The following is a 26,238-nucleotide window of genomic DNA, read 5'->3' as shown; positions in this document are numbered from 1 at the left end:
CTAAAAAGAAATGGGTGAGACAAGTAAATTTAATATTGGGTGGCAGCAGACAAGCTCAGTTGTGCCACTCACCCAGTTGTCAATAAGAGAAGGGTTCTGACTCCGTATGAAGACATTATTGAGGGGCAGCAATGTGTCTACTGCCCCCCACTAAACCATCAAAACTAGGACCAGTTTTAAGGATTCACAGTGTATTGCACTATATCACAAAGAAAACCAAAATGATCATTTATAATCAACAAGAGATGATGACTGTCTCCTAAGAAAGACATTATTGGGTGGCACTAATGTGTCTACTGCCCCCCAGTAGACCATCAATCTTTACACCGCTTCCTATGTTTCACGGACTATACAAGTTATTCACACTCTAAATAACAGTTAATATATGTATAAAAACCCACAGTATGAGGGTCAATAATATGTCTACTGCCCCCCACTAGACTGCCACAAACCTCACAATTTGCATCAAACATTACATCGCATCCTATGTTTCACAGTTTATACAAGTTATTCACACTCAAAACAACAATTAATGTCCAAAATCCCACAATATGATGGTCAATAAACTGTCTACTACTCCCCACTAAACTGACATAAACAACACAATTTGATTCAATAATCGACTACTGCAATAACTGGCAGCAGACAAGCTCAGTTGTGCCACTCACCCAGTTGTCAAAGCTTGGTGTGTCCTGCACCTCATCACCCAGCTCGAGGTCTTCCAGTTTAATTTTTGCAGGCCATGGTCCAGCTTTTATCAGATCCTGTTACATTTAACAAGTAAGTAATGTGTAGTAAACATTGAAAATAAGATATATATAATGTTTTTGTAATTTGCTTACCACGGCTAAGTTCTCGTTCATGTACAGCTGCTCCAGGCTAAATATTTCCTTTATTGACCATCGGATGAATCGTGGAGTCTCATTCTGCTTTCAAGGAATCCATGTCTTTGCCTTGGTCTTCTCAAGGAACCAGTAATAAATGAGAAGAAGGCATCCATTCAAAACAGATGGACTGTTCCTCCTATACTTTTGTAACCCTTCCATCAAGAAGTTCAGAATTAATCTTGGCTAGTTGTACATGTTTATGGTCTCAATCCGTTCATATACGGCGACCATATCCCATGTGATCTGAGCACCGGTTCGGGTGAAGAAGAATGTGCTGAATAGATATGTGATCATTAGCACGACTATCTTCCTGGCATCTTTCTCTTCTGCCGGCTTTGTCAACTCAGTTACCAGTGTCGATTCCACCTTTGTTCTGAGGACAGCCTGCGTCTTTAAAGGGCTGCCAAATATTGGAGAGTCTTCCATCTCTTCCCTTACCACGCTCCTGTTCACATTGAACACTTCTCCTTCAGCCGGGAGGTGAAATAAAGCCGTGACATCCTCCTCCGTTGTTTCCATAACAACATCCCTAAACTTCTACTTGTTGTCGGTGTGGTCGAAGTGCCTCATGAGTATCTCTAGATCCGCTTCATGTTTGTGCAGCTGGATCTCGGTTATCTTGTCCTACCAGAACGGTTCCATCATTTCACCAAAGTTGGTACCCATCAAAATCTCTTTTGTTTTGTCTGGTATTCTATCTTTGTGTGCGTTGACCATCCTCCAGAATGCACTGAGCGTGCACTTCTGTTGCTTCCACTCAATCTTTGCTTTCTGGGTCTCTTTTATCTGCTCTTTTTTCACTGCCCTTTTCTTTTGCTTCTTGGCTTTCTTCCTCTTTGGTTTTTCTTCTTCTGAATCCACTTCCTCTTGAACTGGTTTCCTTTTTGGTTGTTGTCTTGTTTTGATTACAAACCTCTTTGTTGTCTGTTCACCTTCTGAATCTGATTCATCTTCATTGACTTCTTCTTCAGCAAATTCTTCATCAGATATCTGTGCTGCCTGTTGTCACTTCCTCTTTCTAATTTCGACAATTTTTTTTTTGCAGTGGTTGGTTAAACGTGGTCTCAGTACAGTTATCTGAACTCTATGAACTTCGGTCATCTTCTTCTGAGTCACTCATCAAGGTGAATTTTGGTCTACCCATTCTACACCAAAAACAAAACCACAATGATCATTCTAAAACAGCTAAGAGAAGGGTTCTGACTCCGTATGAAGACATTATTGAGGGGCAGTAATGTGTCTACTACCCCCACTAAACCATCAAAACTAGGACCAGTTTCAAGGATTCACAGTGTATTGCACTATATCACAAAGAAAACCAAAATGATCATTTTATAATCAACAAGAGATAATGACTGTCTCCTAAGAAAGACATTATTAGGTGGCACTAATGTGTCTACTGCCCCCTAGTAGACCATCAATCTTTACACCGCTTCCTATGTTTCATGGACTATACAAGTTATTCACCTCTAAATAACAGTTAATGTATAAAAACCCACAATATGAGGGTCAACAATATGTCTACTGCCCCCCACTAGACTGTCACAAACCTCACAATTTTGCATCAAACATTACACCGCATCCTATGTTTCACAGTTTATAGAAGTTATTCACACTCAAAACAACAATTAATGTCCAAAATCCCACAATATGATGGTCAATAAACTATCTACTGCCCCCCACTAAACTGACATAAACAACACAATTTGATTCAATAATCGACTACTGCAATTTTACACTAAATTTAATTTGGAATAGCAGATTACATTCCGCCAATGAATAAAGCAGTGATCATTGTCCCCCAACACGAAGTCTACTGGGGGCACTAATGTAACTACTTTTTGGTCTACTCCACAATAGGCTTTCAATCAAACCTCATTTTATCTAAAATAACTGTTTAGAATCGACAAACAACGTTCGTATCAGATTTTCTCAATTATGTAGCTAGAAACCCTATATTTCACCGATTTCACATATATGCAAAGTCGTTCGAGAAATTTCACAGATATGTCACCAAAATGAAACTTCAAACTACTTTAAACAGAAGAAATTATACTAGCTTCCTCAGAAAACATGAAAAAACCTGAAAACGGAGTCGGAATTGAGTTTTTACCTGTTTCGATATCTTCCAAGCCGAAAACTAGAAAGTCAACTGCTGGACCTTGAAGAGTCGTCGCCGTATAACAGTGAGAATCCAGGTGACAGAGAGAAAGAGAGGAAGAGGGAGTGAGGCAGAGAGAGAGAGAATCGGGTATGGAGGGAGGAAGAGATTTGAATCGGTTTGACGTTTGATCGAGATGGGTAACTGACGAGTCGTGCGGTTTTAGTGTAGTGACACTACCGTAATAACATTTTTTTCGGAGCCTAGATGAGTCTTGACACTGTCTAATTGGGTAAGTGGGCACAAACAGATGAAGGTAGAGTGGTTGGGCAAATATTGGGCTAAAAATGGGTAACTGGTCACATCCCAAAAAAAAAAAGGGGATTTTGGGGCCAAACCCGCAGCAGCACTGATCCAGGCCCAAATTCCCATTCAGTTACTCACTACAGGATTCGATCGTTGTTTCATAACGGTAAAATCAAAATTTGGGGTTTTAGGGTTCTTGGCTGTGGGTTCGGAAGTGCAGAAGATGAATACATCTTTTGGAATTCAAACTCCACATGCTGAGAATTAAGATGGCAAATGAATTATGTGTTTCTTTATTGCCTAAATTTCATGCTTCCGCTAACAATTATGCAGCAAATTGTAAGGATTCAAGGTTAGGCTTTTCTGGAATTTTTATTTCGATTCAAAGTATATTTTGATCTATGTTGAAGCACAAGAACACTAGAAGCATTCCCGGCGTGCACCTAGGCTAGAGTAGATGGTGACCGGATGAAATTTACATACTATGGTTGTTCTGTGATTGAGTGAATTTTGAATCGAGTGCTTGCATATCTATGAACATGTATTGAAGATTGTGTTTTAAACATGCTGTGAGGGTTCTATATCTGCAATTGAAATATGACGTGTATGATTAGAATTAAGATCTCCCTGTGTGTGTAATGCATTCCTTAAGAAAATTGCATATCAATATAGTGACCAAAATTATTTTGGATTGAAATATGTTTTGAAACCTCAAAATGGTCTGTGTTTTTTCAGTAAATATTAGTAGGTACATGTTGCACAAAGCAATTTTGTATTAATATTTACAAGGAACTCATTAAGTTTAAGAATGACCAGGTTGTGTTTTGCCCTTTAAATCATATACATTGTGTCTTCCAAAGAAGTTTTGAATTCTATAATTTAAATTGTAAAACAGCATTGTACATATTTTTGAGTTCATATATGGATTTTAAAGACTTTTCTTTTGTCACTAAGATGATGACTGTCTTTAATATAACTTGAACTCACTTATTGTGGTCCAATGATCAAGAAACTTTAGAATATCTTGTCCTCTGCTATAAAAGTGTTGCTTGGTATTGCCTTCAGTGTTTTGGGGTGTTTAATTGCTTTTGATCTCTGACATTGTTCTACTATGTGTTTTATGAACTGCTTAAGAAATAACACTGAATGTGCAGAATGGTTTATGTCAAGATTTTCAGTTTTATTTTGAAACTAAAAACTTACAATTTTTTTAAATTTTTTTTATAATTTGGCACTATGACTCTAAAGGTCGTTTCACAACCAAGAGTGCGTATCACTTGGCTTTTCATTCGCTACATTCTTCATTGATGGAGGCCTCTAGTTCCTCTGAGTCTTCTAGTTTTTGGAAATGTATCTGGGCAGCCAAGGTGCCTGGCAAGGTCAAAGTGCATATATGGAAGGTATGTCAATCTATCCTACCTACTCTATCGCAGCTTCGTGGTCGGAGGGTTCCTTTGTTGGGAGGCTGTTTCTTTTGTAATGCGGAAGACGAGTCCATTTTACATGTTACTTTGGAATGTCCATTTGTTCGGGATTTGATAAATATGGTGCCTTCTTTGCACAACATTCTCACGTCTTCTATCCCAAACTCTATAGTAGATTGGCTGCAGTCATGCTACTCTTCTCTATCTCGTGAAGATTTTTCTCTCCTTTTGGTGCTACTGTGGGCGATATGGAAAGAAAGAAACAAGAGGGTATGGAATAATAAGTTCTAGTCTCTCTCTCAGGTTTATTTTCATACTGTGCATCTTTTTCAATCTTTGAAAACGGCTTTGCCGGCTAAAGTTCCACGGGTGGGACGCCGTCCTAGGCCATGGAGCCCTCCACCAGCCGGTTGGCTTAAAGTAAACATGGATGGAGCTTTTGATGCAGCAGCTCACAGAGGTGGTTTGGGGGTGGTCATTCGAGACAACGGTGGTCGAATTGTTGCTGGAGATTGTGCTAGTGTGAGTGTAGTGCTCTCCCCAGCATTGGTTGAAGCTTTTGCTGGGCGTCTTGCTTGCTAGGTTGTGGAACGATTTGGGTTGGCACCGGTCATGTTTGAAACTGATTGTCTTCAATTAGTCAATGCTATACAGGCCGAGGGTGAAGATACCTCTGAGTTTGGTAGGTTGGTGGATGATATTGTTCACTCTCTATCTTCTTTTCAGAATTGTTTGTTTACTCATGTTGTTAGGGAAGCTAATGTTTTAGCTCATAAGTTGGCTAGGTGTGCTCGAGGCACAGGTTTATTGCTTTCTTGGTGTGGACCAGTTCGCACAATATTGGAGGAACTCCTCTATACCTAATGTAATCTCTTTGATTCTTTAACATAGTCTGTCGTTTAGAGTTCAAAAAAAAAAAACTTACAATTTTTTTTCTTGTTTTGCTCTCTAGGAAATCTTTACATGAATTTGAACAATGTTCTGATTCTGAATGGGACTAATTTTAGAACTTGGAAGAGTTCTCTGGAACACTATTTGATGATGCATGAAAATATGGATCTTTGTTTCACTGATGACCAACCTGAACCCTTAACTGAAGGAAGTACTGCAGAGGATAGAAAGGAGGCTAGAGCTTGGTATAGGGCTAACAGGATGGCCAAAAATGTTATGAGGAATACCATGTCTGACACCATGAGAGGTAGTATTGAGGAACTGGAGTTAGCCACATATTATATGGAAGCCATAGAGAGAAAATTTAAGGAAAGTGAGAAAGCAGAAGCTGCAAGACTGTCCAAGTCTTTCCATGATCTTAGGTACAGTGGTACTGGGGGAGTTAGAGAACACCTATTGAAGCTTATCAACATAAATGCTAGGCTTAGAGAGCTACTTATGGGAGTCAATGATGACCAGGTGGTGCATGTTGCACTGCATTCCTTACCTAGCAGTTTCAGTGGACTTAGAACCGGTTATAACTCTCAGAAGGGAACCTGGACCGCAGATGAGCTAATCTCAATTTGTGTTGATGAGGAAGAGAGGATGAAGAAAGAAAAGGAACCTGCAACTGCAATAAATCTAGTAGAAAAGCAAAAGTGGAAGAAGAATAAGCTTAAGGCCACTAAGACCATTACCAAGCCATCGGGAAACACTGCAATAAAAGCCAATAAGCCTTTCAAGTTCAAGTGCTACTTTTGTAAGAAAGTAGGACATATGAAGAAGGATTGTTTGGGATTTAAAGAATGGCTCATGAAAAAGGGTAAGATTAATTCAGTTAAACATATAGAAACTTTTTCTTTAGAAGTTAATTTTGTTAACATAGAACCTCATTCATATTGGTTAGACTCTGGCAGTCCCTTACATATTACAAATTCATTGGAGGGATTCATAAAGAAGAGGAAGCCAAGAAGTGATAAAGTCAACATCTACGTTGGAAATGGAATGAGGGTTGCAGTGAAGGCAGTAGGGACATTAAGATTAGATTTGGGATTAGGAAATTTTCTAGTGTTAGATAGTGTTTATTACATTCCCTCAATTAAGAGAAATTTGCTTTCTATTAGTCTTTTGGTCAAGAATGGATGTAACTTTTACATTGGTTCTAGTGGAATAAAAATTTTCAAGAGTTCTCTTGATTTTTTGCTTAATGATTATTCAGTGTTTGGTTCTGGTGTTATGATAAATGACTATTTGAAATTGAATTGGTCATTGCCTCAACAAGAAACTTGTTGAAAACAGTAATAACACATCAAGTATTAACATCATTACTGGTGTTAAAAGAATCTTGCATGATGAAAAATCAGCATATTTATGGCACAGAAGACTAGGCCACATTTCAAAAGATAGATTGCAAACACTCGCTAAGAATAAAACACTGCCAGAATTGAATTTTACTGATCTTGAGAACTGTATTGAGTGCTTTAAAGGAAAAATGACAAACTTAAGAAAGAAAGATGCTAACAGAAGCAAGAAACTGTTAGAATTGATACACACGGATATTTGTGGACCATTCAGACATAGAACTATATGTGACAACGTTTATTTCATCACATTTATAGATGATTTTTCCAGATATTGTTACATATACCTGTTATCAGAAAAGTCACAATCACTTAAGGCTTTTAAAATTTTCAAAGCTGAGGTTGAACACCAGTTGGATTTGAAAATCAAAATTGTGAGGTTTGATAGGGGGGAGAGTTTTATGGCAAATATACTGAGCAAGGACAACAAAAGGGTCCATTTGCTTTATATCTACAAGAAGTAGGCATAAAGGCTCAGTATACAACATCATATAATCCCCAACAAAATGGTGTAGCTGAGAGGAAAAATAGAACTCTATTGAATATGGTAAGAAGTATGATGTGTACTTCTAGATTGCCTAAAATGCTTTGGGGAGAAGCCTTGAAAACTACAAACTATCTTTGCAACAGGTCCCCAAGCAAATCTTTGGATAAAACACCATTTGAAATGTGGTGTGGTAGGCAACCTAGTTTACATCACTGCCATGTATGGGGTTGTAAAGCTGAGGCAAGAATTTACAATCCAAATTTAAGTAAACTCGATCCAAAATCTGTGAGTTGTCATTTTATAGGTTACTGTGAAAAATCAAAGGGTTATAGACTCTATGCATCACATCATTCACCTAGAATTTTTGAGATACACCAAGTTAAATTCTTAAGTGAAAGTGTCTGCAATACAATTTTTGAAGATTTGTCTTCTGATTTTGAAGAAATTGCAGAGAATGTGGACAATGTTGCAGTTATGCCTAACAGTCAAGGAAGTTCATTAAGTTTGGATACAGTAGAAAACCTAGATCAAACTTCAGTCCCAAATATAGATGATGTGGTCCTAGAACCAGGAAACTTAGATTTGGAAATGGCTGAAGCAGAAATTGGATTTGAACCGGCAGTTGAACCTGAACCTGAACCTGAACCACAACCTGAGCAAGAGCCAGCTCAAAATCAAGTTCAGGAACCTAAAAGATCCCAACGGGCCAGAAAACCAAAGTATGGTGGTGAAGGTGACATTTATGAAGTTTATTTGAATGAAGTAGAAGCTACATTGTCAGATGACAATGATCCCACCTCTTTCAAACAAGCAATTGGAAGTGAAGACTCTGATGCATGGACTCAAGCTATGATTGCAGAGCTTGATTCCATGTACAAGAATGGAGTGTGGGAACTCGTGAGGCCAAAAGAAAATCATAAACCTATTGGCTGCAAGTGGGTTTTTAAAACCAAAAAAGATGCAGGAGGTAACATAGAGAGACGTAAAGCTAGACTAGTTGCTAAGGGTTTTACACAAAAGGAAGGAATAGATTTTACATAAACCTTCTCACCTGTTTCAACTAAAGATTCCTTTAGAATCATAATGGCTCTAGTAGCTCATTATGATATGGAATTACATCAAATGGATGTAAAAACGACTTTCTTAAATGGGAAGCTGGAGGAGGAGATCTTCATGGCACAGCCTGAAGGTTTTATTGAACCAGGAAAAGAAAGCATGGTCTGTAAACTTAAGAAATCTATTTATGGACTCAAACAAGCTAGTAGGCAGTGGTATAAGAAATTTGACTCAGTAATTTCATCTTTTGGTTTTACAGAAAATCTTGTTGATGAATGTGTTTATCTCAGAGTAGTTGGAAATAATTTTATCTTTCTTATCCTGTATGTAGATTATATTCTCCTTGCTAGCAGCAATGTTAAATTGCTAAAAGACACTAAAGTTTTCTTGTCAAAGAACTTTGACATGAAAGATCTAGGAGAAGCATCATATGTACTAGAAATTGAGATTAAGAGAGATAGGAAGCAGGGACTGTTGGGATTGTCTCAACAAAATTACATTTCAAAAATCCTTAAAAGATTTGGAATGGAAACCTGTGCTAATGGTGAAGTTCCAATGTCTAAGGGAGATAAGCTAACAAAGAATCAGTGTCCTAAAACTGATATTGAGAAAACTGAAATGGAGTCGATACCATATGCCAGGCTAGTAGGGAGTCTAATGTATGCACAAGTCTGTACAAGGCCAGACCTGTCATTTTCAGTTGGAATGTTGTCCAGATTTCAGTCAAATCCTGGACATGAACATTGGACAGCTGGCAAGAAAGTTTTGAGGTATCTGCAAAGAACCAAAAATCATATGCTGGTGTATAAACGTGTGAATAGACTAGAACTAGATGGCTTTACAGATTTTGATTTTGCTGGAAACTATCCTGCATCTATGAAGTCCACTTGTGGTTATGTGTACATGCTTGCAGGTGGAGCAGTAGCTTGGAAGACAATGAAACAGTCTTTAATAGCTACTTCCATAATGCAGGCAGAGATGATTGCTATATATGAATGTGTATGTGAAGTACTATGGATCAGAAATTTTATTTTAGAGACTAAAGTGTTGAGTGAACTTGTTGATGGGAAATTGAAGGTATTCTGTGATAATGAAGCTGCAGTATTTTTCAGTAAGAATAGCAAGAGGTCAAATAATTCCAAGCATATAGACTTAAAATTTTATAGCATCAGGAAGAGAGTGAAAGATGGAGAAGTTGAGGTTTCTGGAATCAAGACTGAAGATCAGCTAGCAGATCCATTTACAAAAGCCTTATCAGTTGCAGTTTTTAAAGAACATTCTAAGAACATGGGGATTTTGTCAAGCCTGAGTGATGCTTGAGTTCAGTGGGAGCAAAATGTTTTGAGAAAAAAAAATTGTTTTAAATTTCTGTGTTTAGTTATGTTACAGAAATTGATTGTATTGTATTTTTTGGAATTAATAAAATTGTGGTATTATTCAAGTGATGTTTACAGCTTATTTGTTCATTCTTTTGTTTTGAATATTGAGATTGCTGTTATTTTACCAGTTCTTTGATCTGGTGGATTGGTATATGCATATATTCAGTCTGGAAGCAAACTGCAATCCATTGGTGTTTGGTTAAATATGTTTGCATTATGTTTTGATAATCAAAATGTTTAAGTTTGGACTGTTGTCAAGCAATGTCTGCAGAATGATATATTTTGTTGCTTGATTGTATCATATCAGGAAGTTAAAATAGTTCATGTGAAATGCAGTAGCTTTTACTTGTGGTCTTGAACAAGCTTGCTCTTTTGAACTTGCTTATTTCTGGATTCAATATTGGATGCTGTGTTTTGACTGAATTGAATGAATCTAAGTACACTTGTATCTCAGTGCACACTTTAGCTATTGTTGGAATAAGTTTTGGTTCAGTACAGTGCATAGACTATGATGGTTCAAGTGGGAGATTGTTAGAACTTGAAGTGACTCATCATTATCTATGATCAAGTAAACTGTCCTAGATAAAACGATATTCTAATTAATAGGAGATATAAGAGGAGTACTATACCTAGAGACCAAATAAGCTAAATATCAAGCTTTATTGGTTAGGGATTCATTACTTAGATTACAAGGAAATCTGCAAATCAGTGATACATTAGGACACTTATTAGGATGACTTGATCCTTAAGAGATACTGTTATGGGAGGACTCTTAGGGTTAATCATTTGATATAAATTAAGTGCTTGAGGTCCCTGTTCTCTCTACAACAATAAGCATAAGTCCTGCCCCATTGAAGGAGCTTGAGATTAGAGAAGAGCAGAAGGCCTTGACCTGAGTAATTGTACGTGATCATTCAAGAAACAACTCAAGATGTCTTCAATTCAAGAATCAGGTATTATGCTCAAACCATGTAGCACTAGTTCGTGTTCATATTGATTCATGTGTGTGTTTAGGTTTTGTCATTTGATCCTTGGATTATTTATATTTGCTCATTCAGTTTTACACAATGCCTGCGTAATATTAACTATCAGAATCTGCAACAAAACATGGAATTATAAAGTCTTACCCAATATCTCTAATCATACATTTGATCATGATTTACTTGGTATGCTCATATTGAGCTTCACTTGTGTTTCAGCTCAGTGGTAGATATGGAATCATCAGCTTTGTTATACAATCAGCTCAAGGTAGAAAATTTTAAAAACTCGCTGTTTCAGTGGTTTAAATTTTTAGCTCAAAGTGTTTTGGGTGGTTTATAAGTTTAATGGGTAGTTAACTGATTGATTTTTTTTTTTGATCTCTTTTTTTTTTTATCTCAACAGACAGTAGAACCGTTTTTCTTATTAGCGGGTCCGAATGTGATTGAATCCGAGGAGCACATTTTCCGGATGGCCAAGCACATAAAGACTATTGCGACAAAGTATGCTTCTTTTCTTTGGAACTTATGCATTTTTTTTTTTGGAACTTTAAGACACTAGCTCAAGAAAATGAGTTTGGTTTATTTTTATTTTGGTGTAAAAGATGATGCGGTTAAAGAAAATAGGTTTCAATATATTGGTTCTATGGAGTAGAAGGTCATGTCTCTCTTATTTGTTTTATCTGGTTTCATACCAGTTGCATTTTCAGTTAGAGTGTTCTTTATAATCTTAGTTTTAAGAGCAAGGAGAAGGTCAAACTCAGCCAATTATTCTAAGGGTCTGTCCTCTCCAATTTGTTTATATTGAGAAAAGTAAGAAAAGTAAAGAGATTACTATGTATCTTCTATGTGCTAAGATTAGAGTTTGTTCATAATCTATATTGATGGTTTTTGCTAAGATAGACAATCTGTTTTCCAATGTTAAAAGAGTTGGATTGCCACTGGTGTTCAAGTCAAGCTTTGACAAAGCTAACCGTACATCCTCAAAATCATTCCGCGGCCCTGGCATGGCTGAAGGGTTAAAGGTGATAAACTGCTAGGCAGCGTTTGTTGTCATTCATTTTAAGATACAACTAGCATTATTTTCTATGCAAATAAACATAGAGAATATGCTAGATATCAGTAAATTCAGATAGATTATTAGCTACATTTGGATTTTTAGGCTCCGAATTCAGTTTCCATGATCAGTTTCCCATCATGGTTTGTTCATGTGTTCTTGCCCTTTAAAGTTCTCTCCTAACATTTAGTGATACATTTGACCTTGTAATAGCTCAGCTGCAATACTGCCAAGACATACAAAAATCATGGCCAAATTTTTCTGAAGTAGATTTTCTCTTGTTACAGTAACTGGATACATTTAATTATCTACAGAGATCATTTATTATTTTGTTTTTCTGGTGTGATCGTTTCTCTTGATTTTACCCTTTTACTTTCAGATCCTTGAGAAGGTTAAAATAGCTTATGACCTCCCTATAGTTACAGATGTACACGAATCTATACAGGTGAGCTCGCATCCTTGTTCATCTTTTAGATTCCCATGTTCAGCAAGCAAAATTCGCACTGATCATAAGTTGTTTCTCACATTTATCAATGCTGTTTTCTTTTCCTAGTGCAAAGAAGTTGGCAAAGTTGCAGATATCATTCAGATTCCTGCATTTTTATGCCGTCAGGTTAAGTTTATATTGAACCCTGTGCCTCTACCAACAGATATTTTCATGAAGAAGACTTAATAGCATCTGTTAGTACCAATATATCTCAGTTGTGATTTATGATGACAGACAGATCTTCTAGTTGCAGCAGCCAAGACTGGAAAGATTGTCAATATTAAGAAGGGTCAATTCTGTGCTCCTTCTGTGAGTAATTTACTTTGTCTCTCTCTAGTTTAGTTTTGAGTGATTAATTCTGACCTAACTGATACCAATCTCATTTAAAACATGTTGGCATGTATATGCATCTGGTATTTATTATTAAGTTTTCCACATCTGTAGGTCATGGTAAATTCTGCTGAGAAGATTCGACTGGCAGGAAATCCAAATGTGATGGTTTGTGAGAGGGGAACTATGTTTGGTTATAGTAAGACATCCCTGTTTTCTTTTATAGCTGCAATGATTATGTCCAATTAAGCTACCATTTTGAGCTTTCCTCAAGATTCCACTGCTTGCCCACTTTCCTTGTCAAATGCTTATGTCCAGAGAGAATTTTCTGGTTGCATTAACCCTTTTTGGTTTTTGATATTCATGCATTGGTTGTGCATCCATAGTATTTAAGATTTAACATTGGCTTTATAATACTGTGGCATACTCATATATCATATATCTTATACATCTCTGCTTTGGTTTATCGATGATTTAATTGTTGATCTGCGTAATTTGGAGTGGATCAGAGAAGCTAATTGTCCTGTCGTAAGTTGTTTCTTTTCTTTTCCTTCCTGTACTTTTTGGTGGTGTTATCTGTATTTCTTATAGTTTTCCTGTTTATATTCCGTGAAAATAGAAATTACTTTATTGTGAATCATACTGGAAATTCATGAAACACATTTCCCCATCTCTAGCCCAAAATTTTTCCCAACAGTGCTTCATATTGTTTGGCTGAATAGACAATGCTTTTGTGGTTACAGAAGTAACCATAGGAAAATTTGTAGGAACCAATGCCTGGTGAATATGCAAACATTTGGTGCTCTAAAATTTCTGTTCTTATATCTTACATTAGCCTAAGTGGTATGGCCAATCAGTTGTTTGTATGTTGCTACATCTGAGTCCTCTGTAATCTGACATTATGGAAAGAAAAGTTGGTTGGTAACTTGAAGTTTTTCTAGTTAAGTTGGGTCACCTTTAATGCAACAATCTTTTTCAGAATTGGTTCTTCTATGATAATTCTTTTGAAGTTTTTTTATCGATGTGCACAAATTTTGCATTCTTTTTATCCCAAATTTTTAATCGTGACTCTATTACATGCTTTTCTTTTATAATCTTTAAAGGAGACTGAGTAATTGATTGACTATAGGTTGCTGATGTCACACATGCATTGCAACAGCCTGCTGGGAGAAAGGTGAGAAAAAGGCTTGCAAATGTTGTTATAAAGTAGACTGTTTGAGGGTTAGCACATCTGTCTTATGTTGTTGAAATATCAATGTACACTAAATACTGGTTCAGCTTGTCTTAAGGAAAACAAGTGAAATGCATATCAGGCACAAATCAGTATTTTTCCTCGTATTATTTGTTCTACGTCTTCTTTTCAAAAAAAAAAAGTTGTATAACACTGATAATTGTTAATGATTAGATCACTTCTTTTTTAGACATTTGCCAATGCCCTTTTCTCTGTATTACTATGCGTAGTGTTGCAATATTTCTGCTGTTAATGGATATGCTTACTTAATTTAATCTCAAGTTATTGTTGAATTTTTGTTTCTCATAACAAATAGCTGAACTCTACATCCTCATGTAGTTGGATGACTGAGGTGTTGCCAGTGGTGGTCTTCGTGAATTGATACCATGTATTGCAAGGACAACAGTTGCTGTTGGGGTGGATGCAATGGATGCAATTTTCATGGAGGTATAGTAATCAGCTGAAGCCAACATTCATGTTTCTTATTCTCTAGGTATTATGATTCTTGATGCTGAATGAAGAACATAACTTGAATTCATTCTAGTTCACTTGGGTAGAGAATTGTTAATGAATCATCTTTTTGTCTATAAATTCGCACAAATCTAGAAGTGGACTATATGAATTTAAATTTAGCTTTTCATAGTATTTGACCATCTGAAGCTATGTTTTGAATTGGTTCATACATACAAATGTGCATACAGACGTTTGTGTTTCTAAGATTTTCCATTGGCTACTTACCACTTAGGTACATGATGATCCTTCTAATGAGCCAGTTGATGGTCCAACCCAATGGGTGAGTCATGCTTGTTCATGTTCCTGTGCTTGTTGTTCGGAAGTTGATTCCTGTTCTGGGATGATTGAGCTAAGATTAGAAAAAATTAAAAATAAAGAAAAATTAAAAACTAAAAACTAAAATATGAAGTTAATCTGGTTCAATTACATTTTGTATACTTGGTTGTAGCCGTTGCGCCATTTGGAGGAACTACTGGTAGAGCTTATTGCAATTTCTGCAAGTCTCTTTACCCATCCATAATATGAGCAGTTACAGATGGTACTCATTTTGATGCAAGATATTGACTCAATACTCTGATCTGTGTTATTTCTTAAAGAGGGTAAGCAAGGGGAAGCAACGCTTTAACATTGATCTCTCACCCTAACGTGATTAGAAGACTGATGCTACTTCGATGGTAAGAAGTCTGGTAAACGATATTATGTAATTGTTAGTTATTCTTGGGTTGCCCATTCTTGTCAATAAATGGTTTGTTATAGCCATCATCATAGAATGGAGAGGACATACACCCCAAACCCCCAAAACAACGATTAATGAGGGTCAAGGTTGGTTCAAGAGGATGCACAGATTTAAGTGTTTTGCGCTACTCTCAATCAAACACTATCCCCCTCCGGCATTATGAAAACTTCAAAACACTCGCATGCGAATTGAGATTAGAAAAGGGATTTCTTGTAAAACTGACTGTCAACAACTATGCTGCCTGATAATAGTTTGTAGGGTAACTAACACGCCTGATGTTTTGGACCTAAAAGTTGTTTTCCTCTCAACTGTTACCTTGTGATGGGTCTCTTCCTACTGTACTTACATATTGTTATTCTTTTGTAATCAGGTGTTTTATCTGTGTTCTAGTGCTCTTTGTTAAAGATATGACTAGCTTTGTGAGGAAAATTACATTTTTCTAGCACTTCGAAGCATTCAGACAGGGATCATATAAATGCAAGATGGTTGCCAAAATTGGGCTTTCTGCTCATCTATTTATCATTGTATTCTTGAATTCGTCAGTAGAATGGCTTCGGTCTAAAACCATGACCTTGATCCAAAGAAATTGTTTATATTGGTTATCTATTCGTTTTTCATTTTTTATTGTATACTCAGTTACTTTATGAGATCAATACCTTGGGGTGCTGCCTCTGTAGATTATAGAATTTGTTTTCTTGTATTAATCTGCGATATTTGTATTGAATCATCAGTAATGATGGGGCTTGGAGGCTCCATAACATTGATATAGAAAGGATTGACGCAATTGTGGCAACACCATAGAATATGGCTATACAGCGTCTGGTTTTGTTGTTCTTGATCACAATGGCAAGATCTAAAAAAGTTGGCTTATATTCCCGTTTTGATCAAGTAATGGCTCTTCGGTATAGTTTGCGATGTATCTCTCCTCGGCAATATACTCAATTTCTTATCAAGGGAGATTCAAAGCTCCTTATTAACAACATTACTGGAAAAACTATGGTCGTCTTCAGCATCAAGATTGTAATGGGACATATCACTACTTAAACATATTTTTCGAGAAGCTAATTTTTTTGCCGATCTGAGCTCGGAATTTCATGCTGAAGTGGAAGCCTGCAGAGCAGGGTTACTTATCGTAATACATCAAGGTTGGAAGGAGCTCGCCCTCAAAAGTGATTGCGCAATTTTAGTGACGGTCCTCACTCAACAGACACAAGATAACTCTGAGGTTAGTCGAATTGTGGATGATTGTAAAGATTACCTACAATCCTTTGATTGGATTACAATTCAACATGTTTTTCGTGAAGCAAATAGTCTAGCGCGTAGGTTGGCTCACTTTACTAGTCTCGATCATGTAGTAGATCTTTGTTTAGATGAGGTTCCTGCTTTCTTGCAGGATATTTCTCTATGTGGATATTTGTAATGCAACTATGCTTGCTCGGGGTTCAGGTATTACATCCCCCCTGATGCAGCAAACTAACTATAATAATAATATGAGCGTGGGGCTGAGCATCCTAGCATGACTGGGTTTCAAACCCCGTTTAAAATATATATATATATATATATATATATATATATGTCGATACTCTAGTAAATATGGAACATAACATTTTGTTGGAAACTTGTCAGAACGATTCTCTTCGTCAGTCAATTACTGTTTGTTTTGATCAGTCAGGACAATGTTCTTGTAGAAACTTTTGTTGAAAGTAGAATGTTTAAACTTCGATTTTGAGTAATTATCGTGTCGTCTGAAACTACCACGTGTCTGTAATTCTGACCTCTAAGACGCCGTTACATGCAAGTAGCCTCAAAAAAAGAAGAAAAAAAGTAGATCAATCACCATCGAGACAATACTATAGATCACAAACACGTCGTAGTACAGAACTACCGAATAATTTCTCAAGTCGATTTCCAAGATTATAAGCTAAATACCCACTCTACCCTTACCTTCTTTCGATAGGAATTTGCCCTAATTTAAAGACCACCCCTAACATCTTACACTAGCCGTGGTGCTGCCCTAGTGAAAAAAAACCCAAACCTCCTCGCAGGCCCGGCCGCCGTCACCGCCGTCTCCACCCAAAAAGGTACGAACTTCCTCTTCCCCGGAATTCCATTCCTATCAAATTGAACCATAAACCAGTAACCATCATCAATGGCCGACCCGTCCCATCAACCCCAACCTGAATCAACCACACCCGACACCCGAAAGCTCCGAAACATCTGCGTCCTGGCCCACGTCGACCACGGCAAGACGACCCTCTGCGACCACCTCATCTCCGGCTCCGACAGCGGCATCATCCACCCCAAGCTCGCCGGCCGCCTCCGCTACATGGACTCCCTCCTCGAGGAGCAGCGCCGCGCCATCACCATGAAGAGCTCCTCCATCGCCCTCCGCCACTGCGACCACTCCGTCACCGTCATCGACTCCCCGGGCCACATGGACTTCTGCAGCGAAGTCTCCACCGCCGCCAGGCTCAGCGATGGCGCGTTGATCCTAGTCGACGCCGTCGAGGGCGTCCACATCCAAACGCACGCCGTCTTGCGCCAGGCCTGGATCGAGAAGCTCACGCCGTGCTTGGTGATCAACAAGATCGATAGGTTGATCGCCGAGCTGGGAATGAGCCCTATGGATGCGTATGTAAAGTTGTTGAAGATTGTCCATGAGGTTAATAACATTGTTAGTGCTTTTAAATCTGTGAAATACTTGAATGATGTGGATGCCATTCTTTCGGGGCCGGCCGGGGCCGACGAGTTGGCGTTTGAGGAGATTGAGGATGATGAGGAGCTCATGTTTCAGCCCCAGAAGGGCAATGTGGCCTTTGTGTGTGCTTTGGATGGTTGGGGGTTTAGTATTAGGCAATTTGCCGAGTTTTATGAGGCGAAATTCGGGTGGAGTACTAATGCATTGCAGAAGGCTTTATGGGGGCCTTGGTATTTTAATCACAAGGAGAAGAAGATTGTGGGACAGAAGGGTGTGGCGGGTTTGAAAAAGGCTCGGCCGATGTTTGTTGAGTTTGTGCTTGAGCCGGTTTGGAGTGTGTACCAGGCGGCTTTGAAGGAGAAGGAGGAGGCTCAAGTGATGGTTCAGAAGGTGATTAGAACGTTTAATTTGACTATACCACCTCGGGATTTGAAGGGTGACCCAAAAGGTATGGTTCAGGCTGTGATGAGTCGGTGGCTTCCTCTGCATGAGGCTATCTTGAACATGGTTATTAGGTGTATGCCTGACCCGATTGCAGCACAGTCATTTCGGATTACAAGGTTACTTCCAAAGAGAGAGGTTGTGGGAGATGGGGTTGATGCTAATGTACTTGCAGAGGCGGAGCTTGTGAGAAGTTCCGTGGAAGCTTGTGATTCTAGGCCTGAAGCTCCTTGTGTTGTTTTTGTTTCGAAAATGTTTGCTGTGCCAACGAAAACACTTCCAAGGTATGGCTTGGATGGGGAGATTTTGGATAATACATCTGATGAAGGTGAATTGGATGAGTGCTTCCTTGCGTTTGCAAGGATCTATAGTGGGGTTCTTCGTCCTGGTGAGAAAATTTATGTGCTTTCAGCTTTATATGATCCCTTAAAAGGGGAATCAATGCAGAAGCATATTCAGGTGGCTAAGTTGCATTCTCTGTATCTCATGATGGGCCAAAATTTACAGCATGTGCCAGAGGCGCAGGCAGGGGATATTGTGGCAATCCGAGGCCTTGGGCAGCATATACTGAAAACTGCAACACTTTCATCAACAAAGAACTGTTGGCCTTTCTCCAGTATGTCATTCCAGGTTTCTCCCACTCTGAAAGTTGCAATTGAGCCATCTGATCCTGCAGATATGGGTGCATTGATGAAGGGTTTACGGCTGCTGAACAGGGCAGACCCTTTTGTAGAGGTCACGGTTTCTGCTAGAGGAGAACATGTTCTGTCTGCTGCAGGAGAAGTACATCTTGAAAGATGCATAAAAGATTTGAAGGATAGATTTGCAAGGGTAGGCTTGGAAGTGTCTAAGCCTCTTGTGTCTTTTAAAGAGACCATTTTGGGAGATGAATCCACACTTGAGAACTTAAAATCCTTTGTTGCCAGTTCAGAATATGTTGAGAAAGTGACACAAAATGGAAGGTGTGTTGTTCGGGTGAAGGTCCTGAAGCTCCCACCTTCTCTAACCAAGGTGATTGATGAAAGTTCTGATATTCTAGCAGATATCCTTGGAGGCAAGGCTGCCCAGACAGGAGAGACCAATAAAAGTTTAAACACACAGGTTGCAAGCACTGTAGAGGATGCGAATCCAATTGAAACACTAAGGAAACGTATGATGGAAGCTGTGGAAAGTGATATTTTGTCTAGTGGTGAGACTGACAAAGATCGGGCTGAGAAATGTAAAGTCCAATGGCAAAAACTTCTTAAAAGGATCTGGGCACTTGGCCCTTGGCATATTGGCCCTAACATCCTACTTGCTCCAGAAATGAAAGGAAAGGGTACTGACTCCTCTGTGCTCATCCGCGGCTCCTCTCATGTTTCTGAGAAATTAGGATTGGTGGATGCTTCTGACAATGATAATGCAGCTGCTGACACATCTTCAGAAGTAACTGAAGCATTGTATGCTGAAGCAGAGCGCCTTCATAGCAGCGTTTTATCTGGGTTTCAACTGGCAACAGCAGCTGGACCTTTATGTGACGAGCCTATGTGGGGTTTAGCATTTGTGGTTGAAGCTTACATTTCACCATTAGCTGCTCAGTCTGATGAGTTAGAAACCTCCCACCAGCAGCCTGAGCAATATGGTATCTTCACAGGACAGGTAATGACAGCCATTAAGGATGCTTGTAGAGTAGCTGTGCTTCAAAAGAAACCACGGCTTGTGGAAGCTATGTACTTCTGTGAGTTGATCACGCCAACTGAACAATTGGGTAATATGTATGCTGTGCTTGGACGAAGGCGGACGAAAGTTTTAAAGGAGGAAATGCAGGAAGGCTCTGCATTGTTCACTGTACATGCCTATGTGCCGGTTTCTGAAAGCTTTGGTTTTGCGGATGAGCTTAGAAGGTGGACTGCTGGAGCTGCAAGTGCTCTTCTTGTGCTTAGCCACTGGGAAGCTCTTGATAAGGATCCTTTCTTTGTACCAAAAACGGATGAGGAAAAAGAGGAGTTTGGTGATGGTTCTAGTGTGCCTCCAAATACAGCAAGAAAACTGATAAATGCTGTAAGACGGCAGAAGGGTCTTCCAGTGGAGGAAAAAGTAGTGCAGCACGCGACAAAGCAGAGGACCTTGGCTCGTAAAGTGTAGGTAGGCATGGTAGTTGATACTGTTGATGAGTCAAATGTAGTGCAGAACAATTAGGGGACAGTTCTTTGCTCCTTTTGTGGAAGTATAGAGGTTTTGATACTTGTAACGTGCTCTAGTTGCATATTATTCTATAATAATTTTTAATTTTGCTATCAAATGACTGAACTCCAGTTTCTGCTATAGTTGGATAATGAAAGTGTTCCTACCGCTCTTTGTTTTGACACCATGCATTCCCATAGCTGCTTGTGTGGGTAGATTTTTAATGGAGGCAGGAATTCCAAATGTTATGGTTTGTGAGAGGGGAACTATGTTTGGTTATAGTGAGACATCCACATTTTGTTTTATAGCTTCAATTGTTATGTCCGGTTAAGCTGCCTGTTTGAGCTTTCCTCAAGATTCCAGTGCTTGCCCACTTTATTTGTCAACCTTGCTTACTTCCAGTGAAAGAATTTTCTGATTGCATAACCCCTTTTTGGTTTTTAATATTCGTGCATTGGCTTTATAATACTGTAGGATCAAAGTTACTGGTGCATTCTCATATTTCATGCATCTTATACATATCTGTCTTTGGTTTATAGATAATTTAATTGTTGATCCGCGAAATTTGGAGTGGATCAGATAAGCTAATTGTCCTGTTGTAAGTTGTTTCCTTTCTTTTCCTTCCTTTTATTTTTGGTGGTATCTGTATTGCTGTCTTATAGTTTGCCTGTTTATATTCCATGAAAGAGGAATTACTTTTATTGCAAAGCATACTGGAAACACATGAAACCCATTTTCCCCATCTCTAGCCAAATAATTTTCCCAACAGTGCTTCATAGTGTTTGGTTGAATAGACAATGCTTTTGTGGTTAGAGAAGCAACTATAGGACATTTTGTAGGAAGCAATGCTTGGTGAATATGCAAACATCTGGTGCTCTAATAATTTCTGATCTTCTTATATCTTACATTAGCCTAAGTGGTATGGTCAATCAGTTGTTTGTATGTTGCTACATCTGAGTCCTGTGACTGTAATCTGATGTTTTGGAAAGAAAAGTTGGTTGATAACTTGATGTCTTTCCAGTTAAGTTGGGTCGCCTTTAATTCAATTATGTTTTCCAAAACTGGTTCTTATATGATAATTCTTTTGAAGTTTCTTATCGATGTGCATAAATTTTGCTCTCTTTTCATCCCAAATTTTTAATCGTGACTCTATTACATGCTTTGCTTTAATAATCTTTAAAGGATACTGACTAATTAATTGACTATAAGTTGCTGATGTTACACGTGCATTGCAACAGCCCGCTGGGAGAAAGCTGAGAAAAAGGCTTGCAACTGTTGTTATAAATATAATTGTTAGAGGGTTGGCACATCTGTCTCATGTAGTTGAGATATCAATGTACACTAATCACTGCTTCAGCTTGTCTTAAGGAAAACAAAGTGAAATTTAATATCAGGTATTTATCAGTATTTTTCCTCTTATCAGTTGTGTTATGTTGCTTCAATGGATTACTTCTTGGTTTAGACATTTGCCAATTGCCTGCTTTCTCTGTTTTACTATGCGTAGTGTTGCAATATTTCTACTCTCTTAATGGGATATGCCTAATTAATTTGATCTCAAGTTATTGTTGACTTTTGTTTCTCATAAAAAATGGCTGTACTCTAGTATCTCCTGTAGTTGGATGACGGAGGTGTTGCGAGTGGTGGTCTTTGTGAATTGATACCATGTATTGCTATGACAGCAGTCGCTGTTGGTGTGGATGGAATTTTCATGGAGGAATAGTAATCAGCTGAAGCCAACATTCATGTTTCATATTCTCTTAGTATTATGATTCTTGATGCTTTACTATGAAACATATGATTAAAGATAACTAATTCCAGTTACTAGCTATGCAGAACAGAACTTGAATTCATTCTAGTTCACTTGGGAGGACAATTGTTAATGAATAATCTTTTTGTCTACAAAATGTGCACAAATTCAGAAGTGTACTATATGTATTCAACGTTAGCTTTTTTTTAGTATCGAGCTGTGTTTTAAATTGGTTTATGCATACAAATGTGCATACATACTTTTGTGTTTCTAAGATTTTTCATTCTGTATTTAGGTACATGATGATCCTTCAAATGCGCCAGTGGATGGTCCAACCCAATGGGTGAGTCATGCTTGTTCATGTTCCTGTGCATTTTGTTTGGAAGTTGATTCCTGTTCTCGGATGATTGAGTTTATAATAAAAAAATTAAAAAACTAAAATATGAAGTTAATCTGGTTCAATTACTTTTTGATATTTGGTTCTAGCTGTTGTGCCATTTGGAGGAACTACTGGTAGAGCTTATTGCAATTGCTGTAAGTCTCTTTACCCATCCATAATATGAGCAGTTACAGATGGTACTCATTTTGATGCTAGATATTGACTCAATACTCTGATCTGTGTTATTTCTTAAGAGGGGAGGCAACGCTTCAACATTGATCTCTCACCCTATCGTGATTAGAAGACTGATGCTACTTTGATGGTAAGAAGTCTGATAACGATATTATGTAATTGTTAGTTATTCTTGGATTGTCCATTCTTGTCAATAAATGGTTTGTTATAGCCATTATTCTATATATAAGGGGTGAATAATACTGTTACACTATTGCTAAGAAGCGGAAAACCCGTGTTTGTCCTCACTGTTCGAGGAGAATATCAAGTGGTGGAAAAGCCGTTTTTGTCCTTGGTTTTCTCAGTGTTGGATAGGTATAACGATCGGGTCTGGAATTAGACTCATACATCAAGATCAGAAAAAGCGAAAGAAGAGAGAAGAAAGAAAAGAGGGATAAAAGAGAGGGAAGGAGATCTGGCGACAATAGACCGGTTGCAAGGTATTGGATTTCTGGTCTGAATCGTTTTGTGTTTTTTGTTAATGTTCCATTCTTCTTTTATGTTCGGTTACCCGTTCTCAAAATCGGTGATCAAAATTAACTACAATGAACAGTGGGTAAGAGTTTAGCTTTCTAGAATCAAGATTAAAATCATACTTATTCAGTTTATATTCATATATCCAAAGTTATTGCGTATGATTTTGACCATATTGTTATCTTTCTGAAAATGATTGATTTGAAATTCGTTTTCTGTTGTTCGCAGTCTCTTTCAAATTTCAAACACAGAGGTGAAAAGAGGGGCCGGTGAATCAATTGGATAATTCTGTCGGGTACCTTTTGGGTTGGGTTTTTGATTTGTGTGTTTGGTTTGTAGTTTTCATCGGGTTTTTTGCTGTGGTTGGTTTTCCATTGACTTGAGTTTCGATTTTGTAGGGGTATTGTTGGTGCTTCAGTTTGGGACTTTGAGTGATTCATTGGAGGAGGTTCAAGGTGAGTGTTTTGTACTTTGATGGTTGTGTACTTTGGGTGTTCAATGTCCTTAGTCAGATAAGAGAGTTGTAATTAATCAAAAAACATATTACTACACCAGGAAGCAACGTCCTTAGTCGTGGTAATTCCTTGATTTCATTCCATCTATATAAGGCTATGTTAGAATTTTTGGGGGTTATTCCAAACTTCATAAAGTTGATTCCTTTATTTGATTATCAGTCTTCTTCTGCTTAGAGAGGAATGGCAAGTAGTTTGATTAATTGTGGTGGTTCTTCGAAATGATCGATTTCCCGGGTTTGGGATTTTTTGAGTGTCGATATGTGGATGTAAGGGCTATCCGCTGAAAATCAAGTTGTTTGACACTCTCAGTGAGAGAGGTTTGGACTGGAAACAAGGGTTGCTTATAACTTGCCCATCTTTCTTTCTTTCTTTGACATTCATAGTACTTTTGGATTTCTCACTTTGAATATTGTTGAGTGCTGAATTGGGCTGTTTTGCAGGATTATGGTTTGTGCTGCTGCTGCTGCTTTGTTTGAATTGGGTTGTTTCAGGTACATACTTTTAAAACTTGCTCAAGCTAATTTTGATATAAGGCTAATGTCTTTACATTTTTTGGGTTATAATTTTGATATAAGGCTAATGTCTTTACATTTTTTGGGTTATAATTATGATATAGAAGCTAACTTTGTGATTCATCCATGATTTTCACTGGTGCTTTATTTGGCCTCTTCAGTTCTCACCCAAAAAAGAAAAATGCTTCTTTTGTTGTTACTGTTGCTTTGTTTTGAGTTTTGAACTACCTGGGCTTCTTATTCTTATTCATTGTTTTTTGTTTTTTGTCTTTTGTATTTTTTTTTTTTTTTTGGCTATTTGGGATTTGTAGGATTGCTTATATATAGGTTAGGGAAAATAGACTAATGGACTTTTTGAAGGAGTGATCTACTCCTGGAACTTTGATTTCTGTACTAATTTCAAATGGGTGGTTTATATTGAATTCCACTGATGTGATAGCAGAAAAGGTGCTGCTAACGATATACAACAGATAGAACAGCTCCAAAGTTACCAGTACGAATATGTAAAGCCTCTCAGTTATCAAATATGAACACAGTACTGTGATTTCAGCTGAAAAGAAATCATACTCACTGGTCTAGAGTCTGATATAGTTATGATACACAGCAAGAACTTTAAGTACATAGTAACTAATCTAAAACTCTCACTGCAGAATTTCAACACTCCAAAAAAAGTATAAAATTTAGGCTGGCAATAGTACTGGGTTTGGACCAAAACTCACAGGATGCCACCGCATAATTTTCATCATAATTTCTTTCTGAAACTTATTTTTCAATTATTGTTAGCTGCATAAATGCTGAGTAGCACTAGCATAAGACAAATTATACATGAAAATTGAAAGCCTGGTAGTAGTTGCAAATTCACAGCTGGGGACCTGGGGTTGCTTAAGAAAGCTTAGAAGCTAGGTATTAATAACTGAAATACAGGTTTCTGGGATTGTAATATGAACAGTGATGGGTAAAATTACGTGCACGCTTATTAGTTTTGGGAAATTTTCAGAGGGGGTTTTAATGTGGGGTTTGGGAGTCTGAAAGTAGAAATGCCAGAAATGCAGGATTGAGAAAGATTTGTGAAGTGACCTTGCTTGGAGAAAGTAACTGCACAGATTTTACCAAAACAAAAGTTACCACTCTGAGTTTCAGGGGATTTAAAGACTATAGCTTCTCTGAAAAAAAAGACTTTAAATCTCCCCTGAAACTGAAGCTCAGCGAACGCACACTGTACATAAATAGGCTTCAAGATCTTTCTATTTCATGTATCCAGAGCACCAATTATAGTAAACAACACTATACCCCAATTATATTACAAAATAGCAAAGGTTGTAGCTATTTAGGTGGTTAGAAAGATAAAAAGGTTTTGCTCAAGAGTGAGTATATACTGAAGATGAGTTGGGGTTACTATTTTGAAATATTCATCATGGGTAGGAAATGGCGCTTTTTGTCATGGACTTCCAGAAAATCTATGTTCTTCGTAAATTTCAGAGTATAGGAACCTACCAATGAATTTTTAGAGTCATACTGCAATTTTACTTGAACAATTTATATGAAATGATTATTTAGGTGTAATTGATACATAGCAGTTTTGATTTGTCTGGCACTGTACATAAATCATGGCCATCTTCATTCAGTTCAGTTCAGCTATAAAGTAACAGTGGTGTATCAATTATGGACAGAGTTGCTACATAATTTTGCCACGATGGTCTTACATGTTTCATTTCATATCTCACTTGACTGTAATCCACACATTTTCTGTTGAAGGCAGATACAAAGCTGACAAAACGAGCTGATTTGAAGGCATTAACCAAGGCAAGTATCCATC

General features: G+C 37.9%; 1 protein-coding gene and 1 pseudogene across 11 annotated transcripts; both read left to right on the top strand.

Annotated features, from left to right (window-relative positions):
• Positions 1–11,107: 11,107 nt before the first annotated feature.
• Positions 11,108–15,179, top strand: LOC112170390 (annotated as a pseudogene).
• A 2,068-nt stretch (positions 15,180–17,247) lies between these two features.
• On the top strand, positions 17,248–26,229 carry LOC112170389 (elongation factor-like GTPase 1). 11 transcript variants are annotated; one of them, XM_040509004.1, is made up of 10 exons: positions 17,248–20,525; positions 21,803–21,958; positions 22,607–22,654; positions 22,798–22,845; positions 22,945–23,012; positions 23,147–23,361; positions 23,624–23,690; positions 23,794–23,850; positions 24,351–24,401; positions 26,178–26,229. In XM_040509004.1, the coding sequence occupies exon 1, from the start codon at positions 17,412–17,414 to the stop codon at positions 20,523–20,525; it is 3,114 nt and encodes a 1,037-aa protein (XP_040364938.1). In that variant the 5' UTR covers positions 17,248–17,411; the 3' UTR covers positions 21,803–21,958; positions 22,607–22,654; positions 22,798–22,845; positions 22,945–23,012; positions 23,147–23,361; positions 23,624–23,690; positions 23,794–23,850; positions 24,351–24,401; positions 26,178–26,229. The 11 variants fall into 11 exon arrangements, with proteins under 11 accessions (XP_040364938.1, XP_040364936.1, XP_040364937.1 ...); XM_040509002.1 differs by having other exon boundaries at positions 23,144–23,361; XM_040509003.1 differs by having other exon boundaries at positions 23,113–23,361.
• The last annotated feature ends 9 nt before the right edge of the window (positions 26,230–26,238 follow it).

This window comes from Rosa chinensis, chromosome 6 (assembly GCF_002994745.2).
Source record: "Rosa chinensis cultivar Old Blush chromosome 6, RchiOBHm-V2, whole genome shotgun sequence".
In the NCBI taxonomy this organism is placed as follows: domain Eukaryota; kingdom Viridiplantae; phylum Streptophyta; class Magnoliopsida; order Rosales; family Rosaceae; genus Rosa; species Rosa chinensis.
Note: the sequence above shows the minus strand (reverse complement) of the source record. Positions and strands in the feature narration are given on the sequence as shown.